Raw genomic sequence first — 13,621 nt, 5'->3', positions numbered from 1 at the left:
TCCAACCCCAGCCAAGGCCTAGGCTCTCTCCCCCTGAACTGAGGACGCCTCTAAAACATACACAGCCCTTTGGGCACCAGAGGACCCCTATTCTCCTCCCCAGATTATCTTGATTTTTCTCTGTGGAAGCCCACCTCACAGGCCAAGGGGTGCACTCTTCCTGCTTTTATGGGGGTAACCTTAGAGGGTCTGTCATGGGAAAGGAGGGCTCCTGCAGCCACAGAAGAGCAAGCAAGCCATGGGGGAGTCTGAAAACAGAAGGCAGAGATGGAAGGGAACGCTCCATTGGGAGCAGGGGAAGGGGAGGAAGAGGGGGAGCGCAGCTCTGGCCAAGGCTACTTCCTCCCAGCCCTGGGAGCTGGACTGGGAGAGGCTCCATCCCCGGTGAAGGAGGCCTGCCCCCCTATTTTCCCGTCCCTCCGTCCATCCGCAGTAGGCAGGACAGGCTGGGGTTTCTCTGCCTGGGATGGGGGAGAGGGTAGTTCCAAACACGCCTTTTCAGGCTCATTCTGCCCAAAAACACCAAATGGGGAGGGGGGCGCCAACTCCAGGGCTGGGCTTGGCTGGGCTCCAGAGGAGCAGAAAACAAAAAGAGCCCTGAAACCCCAGCAGGAGCCTCTGCCCAGGCTCTGGCAGACCCAGACCCTGAGCTCCCTCGAAACGTCCTGCCCTCTCTTAGCGGTCCACCACGTCGTGTGGTTCTTCCTGGACTAGTGCCATTTCTTTGCTACCAGCGTCTCGTCCTGTCATGCTGAACCTCCCAAAGTGCAGCCTCTTGAGGGCCCCCACGCCAACGCTCCCCTTGCAGCCCCAGGAGATTCCTTCCTCTTCCCTTTCTGTGCCTTAAGGGTTTTCCAAGCTCATTTCCTCCTTTATTTTGCTGCAGCCCCGCGAGCGAGGCAGGATTCTCCCCATTTCCCAGATTTGACAGGAGAGAAGTCTGCCGTCCCGGGGCAGGGTGGGGGGAGTAAGTGACGGAGCCAAGATCACCCAGTCATTGGCAGAAAGCGGCCTCAACCCGGCCCTTCTTCTGCGGGCCCGCTGGAGCCCTGGCAAGGAGGGCCCAGGCTGCTGGCCTGCGCCTCACTTTTCTCGGCTAGCACTCGGGGGCGGGCCGGCCGGAATGACAGGTGAGCTGGGCTAGGGGACAGTTAGGGGGGTGGGCTGCGCGGGGACGCCTGGCGCGCTGGTCTTGGGCGCGGCTACCTGAGCCCGCTGCAGCGCCTGGGCTTCCGAGGGCCCGCGCCGGGGGGCACGACGAGGCCCACGCCTTCGGCCGAGGGTCCTTGCCGCGTCCCGGGCCCGCCGGCCAGGCCCCGCCCCCCGGCGGCACGGGCGGGGGCAGGGGCGGCGCTGGCGGAGTGGGGCGCGGGCGCGCGGTGCTCGGTGCGCGCCGCCGCCCCTCCGGCCCAGCTTGCCGGCCCGCCCTCCCTACCCCCTCGGCCCGCTCCCGTCGCCCCCACCCCTTCTCCTCTCCTGGGCCTGGCGGCCGAGTGCGCGGTGCGGCGCGACGATCGCGGCCTGGCGATCGGGGCACGGTGGTCGTGGCGCTCGAGGGTGGCGCGCAAGGCGCGGGGCGCGAGGCCAGACCTGGCGCTGCTGGGTGTGGGGGGCGGGCAGCGGCGGAGCCCCCAGAGGAGAGCAGGGGCAGGGGGGTACCGAGGTAATGGGCAGGGCCTGGGAGCCCGAATGCGAGGGGTGGGAGCTCCAGGAGCACTTTGGCCCTTGCCGGGCAGGCAACGGGGCGCCGGGGGCGGCGGGAGGGCAGCGGGGCGGAGAGGGAGGGAGGGAGGAAACGGCTGGGCTGGGCCGGGGGGCTTGGCCGACGGGGAGCAGGTGGGCGGGGACAGGGGCCCTGCTGGAAGAGGCGCAGCAGCGAGGTGGCGGGCTGCGTGCGCAAACAGGGCGTCCGCCTCCTGGGCCCCGGAGAACGGTGAGGCCGTTTGGGTTGGGCGCCCCAGCCCCGAGGGCAGGGTTCGGTGTTCAGGGCCACCGAGCTGGGCGCGGGGCACTGTTGGGGGAGGATCTGGAGGCCGGGCCGGGCCAAGGCGTTGGGGGTCTTGAGCAGACCCGGGCGAAGAGTGTTGCTGAGCCAAAAGCAGGAGTTGGTGGGCAGGGCGCTGGTGGTGGGCGACGGTGGGCGAGGACAGGCACTTTCAGGGCTGGCATGAGTGGAAGGGGACAAGGAGGGCCCAGAGTTTGAGTTAGAGCGTAATTTGGGAGTTCCGTGTCACTGGGTGGGTTGATGAGTCATGAGATCTGGAGATCACAGAAGCTTTCCTAGCGATCAGTTCTGAGTGAGGGAAATAAGGGCTAAGATTTGGAGAAGTGGTTTGGAGGCCACGTCTTGGGACACCAGGTGCTCTGATGGCCGCCAGTCCCCATGCGAGGGAGTCTGGGAGCATGTCCCAGAGTGCTGTGATTCGGAAGCTTCAGCCTGGGGTGGGGTTAAGGAAGGTCTTTGTGGTGGCCAGTCCCTGCCTTCCTTCCTTTCCAGGGCTTCAGGATTCAGCTGTGTTCCTGTGGGGAGTGGGTTAAAAATTCCTCCGGCCTACAATCAGCCTTACAGTATCCACCAGGGGCAGGAGGGACATATACATGCGTGACTGCAGCAGCATTCTCTGTCGTGGAGCCCTCACGCTTCCTCACTGTTGCCATAGTAACGGCCTATTGATGGTGTATTTATAGGGGAAGAAGCAGGCGCTAAATTTTGGGGAAGGAGGGGCAGAAGGCCTCCTGGCAGCAGCAGCAGCAGTGACGGTGGCTACAGAATTGTAAATGGAGTGGGCCATGTCTTGTGAGCTGTTTTGGGGAGTTCCTGGCTTGTTTGAAGCTTTAAAATGAGCTAATGACTTTTGCAGGTGTCAGGATAGCACACATTCCGGGCTGTGATATGTGTGGGTGTGCACACACCAAAGTCGGGTGTGTTTGGGACAAGAGGTGGCTATATGTAAGCTGTTACGTAATTTTTCCACATAAAATTTTTTAAAAAACACTGCAGTTCTCTTTGATAAGCAATGAAACATATATTTTTCTCTCTTCAGTTATTAGTAAAGCGTTTACTCATTCTTTTCAAACCCTGACACAACAGCTCCATTTTTCTTCAATCAAAAACCTTGCTGTTAGGCATGCCACACCCACACCCTTGCCACATGACTGGCATTGGCTCTAGGGGAACCTCAGAGATCCGTAATGGAAGCAGGGTTATGAGATTATATTCCATCTTTATTCTCATCAATATTGAGGGTCAACTTTTCTCACACTGGCAGGCCCATCTGTTGACAAAGTCACACGTTGATAGTATTGGGTGGGATTCTTGTGGAGTTTGAAAGAGAAAAGCCCCCTCAATATGGTGTTTCCATAGATAGATTTTAGATTTTCTGTTTTTCCTTTAGTTTTAATTTTATTTGTGATTTATATTCTACCTGTTTGCCCAAAGGATTAGAAGATATATTTTAAATAGACATAAGACTCTGAAAACGTAAATAGAAAAGTGTATACCACGTCGCAGGGGACAAGCATATGTGCTTAACAGCTGGGCTTCCAGGGCGCCTGTGCTTGATGGTCAATGTTAACGCTGAACTTCCTGGCAGCCTAGGCTAAAAGGGGAGCATAATGAGCGCCACCATTCACATGTCTTGCATCCAGTCAGTCATAAATCCAGAGCTTCTGCCTGGGAGGGGAGCTGCGGAGTGATTGCTCCCAGATGTGGACAGCTTGGCCAGTGCTCTGGAATCTGTGCAGGAGTGAGAGTGGGTGTTGGGGATGGCAGTGTGCTGTGGCTGTGGTTTACATACTGGCTGGATAATTCCTGAGCAGGAGGCTTTCAGATGGTAACTCACATTTGAGGCAACGCTTGCGTCTAGTTAGTATCTCAGTTTTCATCCTGTCAATCAATGTCTTGGTACTCGGCTGCAGTTTTCTTCAATGCAAAGAGAGGAGAGATGACTGGTTTCGGGAGATCCTTGCCACCCTGTCTGGTGAAGATGAACACAGCAGGTCATCTGGGTTTGGGCCATGACTTTGGAGATGGTTGTTGGTGCCGTCTTAACTGCCTGTTTTCAAGGAACGTGCTTGTCATTAGAGGTATCTGGGATTTGCCTCATGAGCAAAATTAGTTCCAAAACCGGGTCCTGTCTCTGTCACTGCTGGTTTGCTTGACCTCATCTAAGTCCTTGTCTCTCTGAAGTCCTTTCTGACTCAAAAGTGCAAAGATTTGTTGAGGGAAGCAAGGAAGGAGGAGCCTCGGTCTTTAGGAGTTTTTCTTTTTTAAAGAAAAAAGTCAACCCTTAGGTCTTCTAGACTCTCAGAATGTGTTCTTGGAGGAAATAGCTGGAAGATGTGCTCTGGGCTCTGCTGGGCCTCGGGGGCTCTGGAGGAGAGCTCGGGGAAGGACAGGAAGCAGTACTGTGAAAGGCTGCACAGAGGGGCCTCTGCCTCCTAAGGGGCTGCTTTGAACTTTGACCAGGCCAGTGGGCATGGGAGTCACATCCCAGGGCCAAGAGGGTGCGCTGTGGGTTTGGGGGTGTGATTTCACCGTGACTCTGCTTTTCTTCTTTGCCAGGCAAGTGAGACGCTGGATCTGAGGGAGCACCATGGCAGGTGAGTTTTTCCGGGCCCAGGCCGAGTGGTGGAAGGCCATGCCTAGGGGCTCATGGGAAAGGTGCGTGTACACCTTTCAGGTCCTTCCCTGGGGTGTCCTGGTGGCCCTTGTCTGCTCGTCTGGGTTGCAGCTTTCCCCTCTCAACTCTTTGACTCCCTTCTGGAACATGTGCTCACTTGTAGATGTGCACCTACCCAGGCCGCTGTGGAGAAACTAATCTGACAGGCCGTGGGGCCTGGGGAAGGGTGCTTGCCTGCCTGCCTGCCTGCTGGCAAAGCCCTACCTCCCTGGGCACCAAGAGGGGCTGGCTGACATGAGAATTAGGAAGTCCTGCCTCCAGGGGAATACCAGGAGCAGATGTTACCTCTTCTCTCATCCTCTAAAGTCTCAGCTCAGGTTTATGGGGGTGCATAGCTCATACCATGCTAGTCAGCCTAACCGTAGCTGGGTTTCTTCCTTTGCAATAGGTGGATGTAGCTGCCACTCAAAGACATTTTTGCAGGAGGCATCTGCACCCAGTCTACAAAGGCTTAGATCCTCCACCTAGACCCTGCTACCTGCCCTCCCAGAGGCACTCTCAGGTTCATGTGCATCCAGTCCCTTGATCTACCCCAGCCTGCATTTGTACTAGACTATCTCAGGCAAGGCTATTGATGCTAGGCAAGCTGATGGCACAGGTGGCCATTCAGCTGGAGGGACCCCACCCTGGTAGAGTCTTGTGGGGCTATTTGGTATTTTTCACCAGCATCAGCTTCAAAGGGGTATGAATTCTCATGATAAGGGCTCTGATTTTCACTCTTTGAGGTGAGGTGGAAGATACTGGGAACTTTTTCACTGATGACTACAATGCCCCAAATCCTTCGTGCCCCTTGGTCCTATGCAGCATACACTTCCCTCTCAGTCGAATCCCACATTCCTCCATAGCACCAGAGGCCTGAGTCTTGTTGGGTCCATGGGATTCTAGGAGATACATCATGGTGTCACAGAAAGTCAGCCCTTCCATCCCTTTTACAAAGGGCCAGCCATGTCTGGGATGGTGTCTTGCCTGCTGGCTGTGTCTTGCTTCCTTCCATCATTGTGCTTCTGTGCCTGGGCTGAGTCTGGTCTGAAGGAGCCCCTGGGCCTCTCCCCATTCCAGGCCTCAGTGCAGCTCTCTCCTCAGTGTTTCTGGAGGCCAAGAACGCCCATTCGGTCCTGAAGCGGTTCCCTCGTGCCAATGAGTTCCTGGAGGAGCTGCGCCAGGGTACCATCGAGCGGGAGTGCATGGAGGAGATCTGCAGCTACGAGGAGGTCAAGGAGGTGTTTGAGGACAAAGAGAAAACGGCATGTACTGCTCTGGGGCTGGGGCTGGGAGCAGAGTTAGTCTCAGGGATAACCAGAGCAGGCCTTGGCATCTCAGACGAATCAGAAGCAATGAAGGAAAAAGCCAGCCCCATCCAAGGCAGGGCCAGTGGGGCCATACAAGAACAGAGTCCCATCTGCCTGCCTCTGGGGACCTCCTCACTTGGGAGCCATGCCCATTGTCCTTGGTGCATTCCATAGCCTCTCTAATAGCTCTCTAATAGGCCGGTCAGCTGGAGCAGGGTGGGGAGCAGCTGCAGGTCCCGCTGAACATAATACCTGACTTGCTGAAGGGCTCTGAGGTCCACCTGGGGCATGACTCTTGTGTGTAAGTATAAGTGGCTTTTCTTATTCTTTTGTAGATGGAGTTCTGGAAGGGGTACCCGAATGCAGTCTACTCAGTCCGAGACCCCGCACAAAGCTCGGATGCCATGTACGTGGTGGTGCCCCTTCTAGGGGTGGCATTGCTGATTGTCATCGCCTTGTTCATCATCTGGAGGTGCCAGCTGCAGAAAGCCACTCGTCATCACCCCTCGTATGCTCAAAACCGGTACCTAGCCAGTCGCGCTGGGCACAGTCTGCCCCGGGTCATGGTGTACCGGGGCACTGTGCATAGCCAAGGGGAGTCCTCTGGGCACCGGGAGGCAGGGAGCAACCCGCAGGTGGCACTAGGGCCCAGTCGGGGGGGCAGAACTACAGTCCGCCTCGAGAGCACCCTCTACCTCCCTGAGCTCGCCCTCTCCAGACTGTCCAGTGCCACCCCTCCCCCATCCTATGAGGAGGTGACTGCACCCCAGGAGAGCAGCAGTGAGGAGGCGAGTGTCTCTTACAGCGACCCACCCCCGAAGTATGAGGAGATAGTGGCCGCCAACCCTGGCTCAGACAAGTAGTGGGACTTGTGTCCTGTCCAATGTGAAAGCCTCTTTCAGGGGTCTCCTATTTTCTTTTTAACTTTTTAAAGACTGTGCCACCACAAAACAGCCTTAGCCTCCTTGTTGCCAAATAATTTCCTAACCGTGGATTTGTAGGAAGTCAGTTGTCAGAGATAGGTGGAGGGGGTAGGAAACACGCATGCGTCAAAGCCCCTGGGGAGAGCCACAGGCCAGAGAGCCCAGCTCCTCCAGAAGCCCCTGCACCCTTGCCATCCTGTCCTTCTGTCAGGGACTGGCTTCTCTGATGCCAAAGGAATCACCCTATTGAGTTGATTGTGGCCAGAATGTCCATAGGCTTGGGCCCCAGGGCCACGCAGCTGGCTGGAGACCTGCCTGTGTCTGGGAGCCTGGGCCAGAGGTGAGCGAGAGAAGCCAGCCCTTCAGTACCCTATTTCCTTGACAGTCTGTGCTTTCTGTCCTTGCTTACATTTTGAGGACAAAGACAAGAACTGAAAAAATGAAAAGTAATAACAAATAAATAATGAACACAATAAAACACAACAATATAACCTGGGCCATTCATAAGGGGCTGAGGGAAATCAGCCGCACAGATCTGTGACACCCCTCTCTCCCAACCCCACCCCCACTTTCCTGACCAGGTTAAAAGGAATGTCTGGAGAAGCCTGGAAGGAGGACAGGGTGTGTGAAAGATGGGAGGCAGGGGCCTGGCTGGCAGAGCTACCTCGCCCAGATTGAGCAGGGGGCCCATGTGAACTTTGTCATCCTGGACAGTGGCTCTGGGTCTAGTCTATGCTAAAACCGCTACCCACTGGCATGAAGCCAATCATAGCCCTGGGAAAACCGACGCTCTTGACCCTGCCTGTGGAACCTGTGGCCTCTGAATGGTTGGGGTACAGGCTGGGGCAGAGAGCTGGGGTTTTCTCTTTGTGACATCGACTGGCCCACAGGACGATTAAACCCACAAACTTGGCCTCCTCAGCACCGTGCTCTCTGGCTTTGAACTTTTAGGATACTTCTCTTTTTACGAGTAGGTGCACTGAGTTTCAGATGGCTGATTGCTCTTTAGTGATGGTGCCCTACCTGGAGAGAAGATCCTGAAGTGTCCCTTTTTAGAGATTTCTTTGCGGGGGAGATAGGGAAGTCCGTGACCTGGGTCAAAGGCCCATCTGGTCTTTGCTCTGTCGTTGCCAGGTGCTGGGCCATTTTTAGTAACCCCTTTCTGTGGCCCTGGAGCTGTCCACCTCCCCATTTCAGCAAGGCTTCGGACAGCAGTGGGGCAGAGGTGACCTGCCCCGTGACTGTCAAGGACCAAGCAAAAGACGCTGTGGACACCACCTCCCCCCACCCCTTCATCTCCATCCTCCTGGCCTCAGCGCCAAACCATTTTTCCTCTGTGGTGCTTTAAAAAATGTAGCAAATTTTTGTGGGGCCCCAAAGAGTGCACAGCCAGGGTCTATTAGCAACCACAGCAGGTTAAAACCCAGTGAGAAGACAAGCTTCTTTCTGTCTAAACAGCTCTCCAGGGCGGGCCTCGGGCCTCGTTCTTCGAACACAGCCCTGCCTTCAGGCCACAGATGACTTCTGGAGGCCCCTCCAGTCCTGTGCACAGGCTTCAAGTCAGGAGGCTTGTGTTCTTATCCCAGTGAGGCCACCAGCTTGGACAACTCAACCCTGTGGCTAGGGTTTTCCATCCTTCCCCCTACCTCACAGGCCCGTTGGAGGCTGACTGAGCTAATGCCTGTGCAGTGCTTCAAGCACCAGGGAGCCAGTGCAGTTTGCCCTTAGGAAGATTCTTCTAGAAATGTGTAAGTCATAGGGGAACAGTCTTAGTGGAGGCCTTCATATGACTCTGATGTTGAGTCTCAACCTGGGGAGTCAATCTCCTGCCAGTTGACACTTTCTGTCTCCTTCCCCCTCCCCCAAGAGCTCCCTGATGCCAGAGGTGCTGACCAGGTGGCATTCCACCTTTCCTTCCTTTCTCTTTTCCTCCCTCTGGGCCTCTAGCACTGCACTCCTGCCCTTCCTCGCAAAGACATTTTCAGCCCAAAAGGCCCCTGCTTTTTCCATGATGGAGGCTGGAGTCAATCCTATTCGGCCATGTTGGAGGACCTGGGCCAGCCTGCAGCTCTAGGACCAGCCCCTGCTCTCCCAACATTTCCTCAGGCAGGTGCCTGCGTGTGACTTGGGAGCATGGGGGAAGATACTTATCCCTATGTGTCTCCTTCCCACTGATTGGATAGCATGGGCCCCACTGACCAGAGCCAAAGGGAGTATGCCAAGGAATGTCTGCTGCCTTTGGCACCTGTTGAACCCTTCCCTGCCAAGCTGCTGGGTAGTTTGCGGCTGGGTGGAGATGGGAGAGAGCGAGAAGCAGGAGCCTGGCCCGGTGGAGGGCAGCACATGTCCTTCAGGTGCTGCACTCTCTGGTTCAGATGCTTCCAGGTGGGGTTGCCGTCGTGGTCTCTGGGATGTTTTTTGCAGTATATTGTAGAAAAAAGACTGTATAGTACACAGTGGTTGTAACTCCTCGCGGTGCAATTTGGCTTTCACGAATGCCCTGTACATATCTTTTCAAATTCTGTCTTTTATGGACGTTCATTTGATACAATGCTAACTCTGCAGTAGCCACAGTTTTGTTGTTGGACTTGTGTGTATGTGTGTGCGTGTGTATGTATGTACGTGTGTGCACGTTGCCTTTTCTCACATGCTTATCTGAAACAATAGCTCGTGTGTGGCTATATTTGTACCAGGAGAGTTCCCGTCTGAAGGGAGGCATGTCACCTCCTGGGGCTGGGGAGCCTGATGACAGGGCCCTGAGCAAGGAAAGCCTAGATTAGCTGTCAAAGTCCCCCAAAGTCACCACCTTCTGCCCCCATTCACGAAAGGCTTTGGAAGAAGATGAAGCCACTCCATCCGGTGGACTCCTCCCTGTGGGACCCTCCACTCACATGCCCTGTGGGCGTGGTGTCCCCAGCCTCCGCTCCTGTTCTGTGGGTGTCAGCAGCTGATGGAAATCTGAGCACTCCTGGGCCCTTTTATTTATTTATATATATTTTTTTGGTGGAAAGATGTCTGACTATTGACTTTGGGAATGGCGGGGCTGGTTATTTAGATATTTTTCATTAAAAAAAAAAAAAGAAAAGGCTTTAAAAAGTTCCTTGAAATATGACTGTCACTTGTTTTCAAAAAAAAACTTTTGAAGACTTTTTAAAACAAGAATCACAATCCTGTCTGTCCCCTGCCGCTCCCCATCGCTTGGGGTTTTCTAAACGAAAGCACAAGAGAAAGAGTGGAGCGCACACGTGCCTGGCGTGTGCAGCAGCAGCACAGCTGCGTGGCGCCCTGGCCAATGGAAACACAACACTGAGCAGTCTGACCTGGAGGCCAGGGGCCTCCTCTTCTACCTGCGAATCCCACTGCCATTAGTGTGAATTCCTTAGGGTGCTTTGGAAAACAGGAATCTGCCCAATATGTTGGATGTTGTCTTTTTGGTAGCCCGAATATGAGGAATTCAGGACAGGAAAGTGTCTTTTTGTTAAGGAGTTGGGGCCAGATGGTTCCTCTCTGGCTGAGGGTTGATCTTTTGACAACCAAATGGCATCCCACAAGAAGGATTAAAAAATCAACACTGCCTTTAGATTGTTCTTTTGTCCGAGAGAGAGAGATCATCAGGAGAGACTCTCTTACCTCCGCTCTGTCTTTCTAGGAGTATGCGTGTGTGCTGTGTCTCATGTATGTGCCCTCACGTTCAAGGCTGAGATGGAGAGCTGGGCAGCAAAGCTGCTGGTCTCGGCTGCTTTTCAGCTTGATGAATAATGAAGCTCCATTTCAGGATTGCGTCAATTCAGAAACAAGCACATCCTCCCCACTGAACTCTACTCATGCTAATCAGTATAATTAGCTAATTTAAAAGTACTGTAATCAGACTGCCTGCAACTATGATAAAAGCCCATTAATTTGAAGCCCACTAATTCAGAACTTAGAGAAAATCACGACTTAAGATAATTCATGGTATCTGTGATTCTTGCTCCATAGAAATGTTGGAAATATTCTTCCCTTTAGTCAATTTGCAGGGTAATGTGTGTAAGAGGGATCTAGTTTAAAGTGAGTACCTTTTTCAAATATGAGGCTCAAGATATTTAGGATCCCTTCCCTGTGCCTTCGGTTTTGGGTTCAGCAGCTCTCACATGTGAGGCTTTTTCTGTACAGGTTGCTCTCTTGTTCTCTCTCCATTGTGGGGATGTTGAGTATTGCAGCTTTTCATTCTACTCTTTTGTTTACCCTGTGAATAACATAGTTTGTGAACTAGACTGCAATTTAAAGTAATATAACTGTGTATCTTGCTAAATATTCTGTAAAGCAGATGTTTCACTAACAGACCGGCCACTCCCATCATTCGCCCCAGCTTTTCCTTTGGCAGGCTGTGGGCGGTGAGTCTCTCTCTAGCAAGAATTTTTCTGACAAAGAGATCCAAACAGCACACCCCTCAGGCTCAACGCCTCAACAGTTGTTCCACTGTCCCGAGATATCTGACCGGTGAACAGCGCCTGCCCTTCTCCCGCCCCCAGCCTGAGCATTAACACAGAAATTCAAGATTGGGACAAATCCTACAGCTGCTTTTGCCTCCCAATCTGTCTCCCCTTATGGATGCCACTTTCCCAGGCCTGAACACAACCTGCTATTTCACTCTGTGATCGTGAATTTGTGACAGTGGAAGCCCTGATATGTGCAGCTGAGCTTATAGACATGATTACTGTGAAATGGATTAATTTTGGTACCACTTTAAACTGTGCTTGTATTCATGTGTTGACCCACGTCAGCTGGGAAATCTGTACATTCAGTGATATGTCAGGATTTCACTGGAGCCTGGGGGCAACAAACAAACTTGCTTCTGGTTTCTCTCTCTCTCTGTAATTGTTGATTTAGCTGTTAAATTTTGTCTCTTTCTGTACAAGAAGATAATGAATAATAATAAAGAGCAAATGACATTTACTTGCGGCCCATCCTCTTCCATCTTGGATCCCTGCTGGCTCCCAAACCTCCATGGGGCATGGATGGTTATGGGCTAAACTTGTTTTTCCAAAAGTCAGACTGTAGATGAGGAAACAGCCCAAACCAGTTTAGAAGCAGGAAGCAGAGATGTCCTGGGTCTTAAAGTTTGTTCCCATGTGTGTAAGATAATCTCCTGACTCATCCCCCTGGGATGAGATTAGTGAGATCTGTCACAAATCACATTGACAACTTCCCTGTCACCTGATCTCTGGTTACCAACAGAGGTGTCGCTTGCTAGAAGGATGCCCTGCTTGGTTTCAGAGCCGGGGGAGGGGTAGGAGGGGGAATTTTTCCTGTGCTCTATGTAGGTGGGACATAATACTCGGGCTTTGTCCTGGCTCAGGTTCCTGAATTCTGAGGATGGCAAGAGCCAGAGACTGTTCAGAGGGCAATGATGCCCTAGCCTCTCCTTGGAGGAAGCATGGTCTTAGCCCCAAACACTTGCAGCTGTTGGTGTGGAGTGGGATATGGCCATGGGAAGTCACTGGCGCAAGTTGCACCAATCCCCAGTAATGAGAATAATCCACTGTTTAATAGGAAAAGCCACGGCAGTGATGAGACAATGGCAAAGAAATTTCGGGTCTCCTTTGAGGATTGAATGTGGAGGCTAAGTGCCAGGAATGGCAGTCAGAGGCCTTGGGCTCCATTCTTATCCCGGGCTGGCTTGTTGAGTGATGCCAACATTCTAGGGATGTTGGGAAGTCAAATAAAGCTCTTCAAGCCAACTCCAGCACACAGATGGGGTCATGTTCTGAACATGGATTTTGAACTTTAGGTTCTTTTTGCTGGAAAAAAGTGCTCTAGGTAGTGACTCAGGATCCCATGGTAGCCCATGCAAGTAAGCTAATACGTGAGGGAGGCCCCAGGCTTCCAAAGTCTCCCTTGGGGTACTATCCAAGAGACTGGGCCTCCCTTTCTTATCTGCCGGTTGTACCATAAGACCACAGGTACCAGAGCCAAAGCACTTGGATTACTTGTGGAGGATGAGGGACGTAAAAGGGTGATGGTGAGAAGAGAGAGTCCGACCCCGGTTTCTCCCCAGTCCCTGCTGGAACAGAATCAGGTGAGGGGCAGAGGTGCTTCAGGACCCCTCCTCTCACCCTTTCCCCAGCCCCCCATCCTGCACATCGTGCACCACTGCCACGCCCATACAGCAACTGGCCTAAGACTGCATGGAGTGAAGGGACAGAAGGACAGTGGGGAGGATCCATAAGTTGTGCTTGGAAATGTTCATAGCCAGAATTTACTGAACACTTGTTAGTGTCTGCCAGGCCCTGCACATGCATTAACTGAGACAATCTTCCCAACAAACCTGTGATGGCCGAGGAAGCAAGGCCGAGGGCTCACGGGGAGGGAGTGATGGCCTCATCATATGAACACAGGTCTACCCTGACTGCCCCACCCCAGGCACTAATATGGCACTGCTAGTCTCCTTTGGAGGTCACTTTGCTTTTGTTTTTCTGTCTACTGTCCATCCTTCCAGCATCCCCATACGTCCTGCCCAACTGTTAATTCCACAAGGGCGTGGACTGTGTGTAACATTTCTCTCACCACTTCTTCCCTAGAACTTGGCACAATGTTTGGCTCACAGTCAGTGTTTAATTAAATAAAATGTGTTGACTAATTATACTGTCCAATCAGAATCCAAGATCCGTGTATTAGTTTACTTGGGCTGCTCTAACAAAGTCCCACAGACTGGATGGCTTAAATGACAGAAATGTATCGTCTCCCA

General features: G+C 53.2%; 1 protein-coding gene across 1 annotated transcript in view; it reads left to right on the top strand.

The window, feature by feature from the left end:
• Positions 1-1,860: 1,860 nt before the first annotated feature.
• Positions 1,861-13,621, top strand: part of CNGA2 (cyclic nucleotide gated channel subunit alpha 2) — a 49,254-nt gene continuing 37,493 nt past the window's right edge. The window contains exons 1-4 of the mRNA XM_046673651.1: positions 1,861-1,933; positions 4,565-4,602; positions 5,766-5,926; positions 6,307-6,377. Of these exons, the coding sequence (XP_046529607.1) occupies positions 5,820-5,926; positions 6,307-6,377 (178 nt within the window). The 5' untranslated portion in view covers positions 1,861-1,933; positions 4,565-4,602; positions 5,766-5,819. The remainder of the gene's footprint in view (positions 1,934-4,564; positions 4,603-5,765; positions 5,927-6,306; positions 6,378-13,621) is intronic.

The sequence above is a fragment of the Equus quagga genome, chromosome 10 (assembly GCF_021613505.1).
Source record: "Equus quagga isolate Etosha38 chromosome 10, UCLA_HA_Equagga_1.0, whole genome shotgun sequence".
In the NCBI taxonomy this organism is placed as follows: Eukaryota; Metazoa; Chordata; class Mammalia; order Perissodactyla; family Equidae; genus Equus; species Equus quagga.
This window is presented reverse-complemented; position numbering and strand designations above follow the sequence as displayed.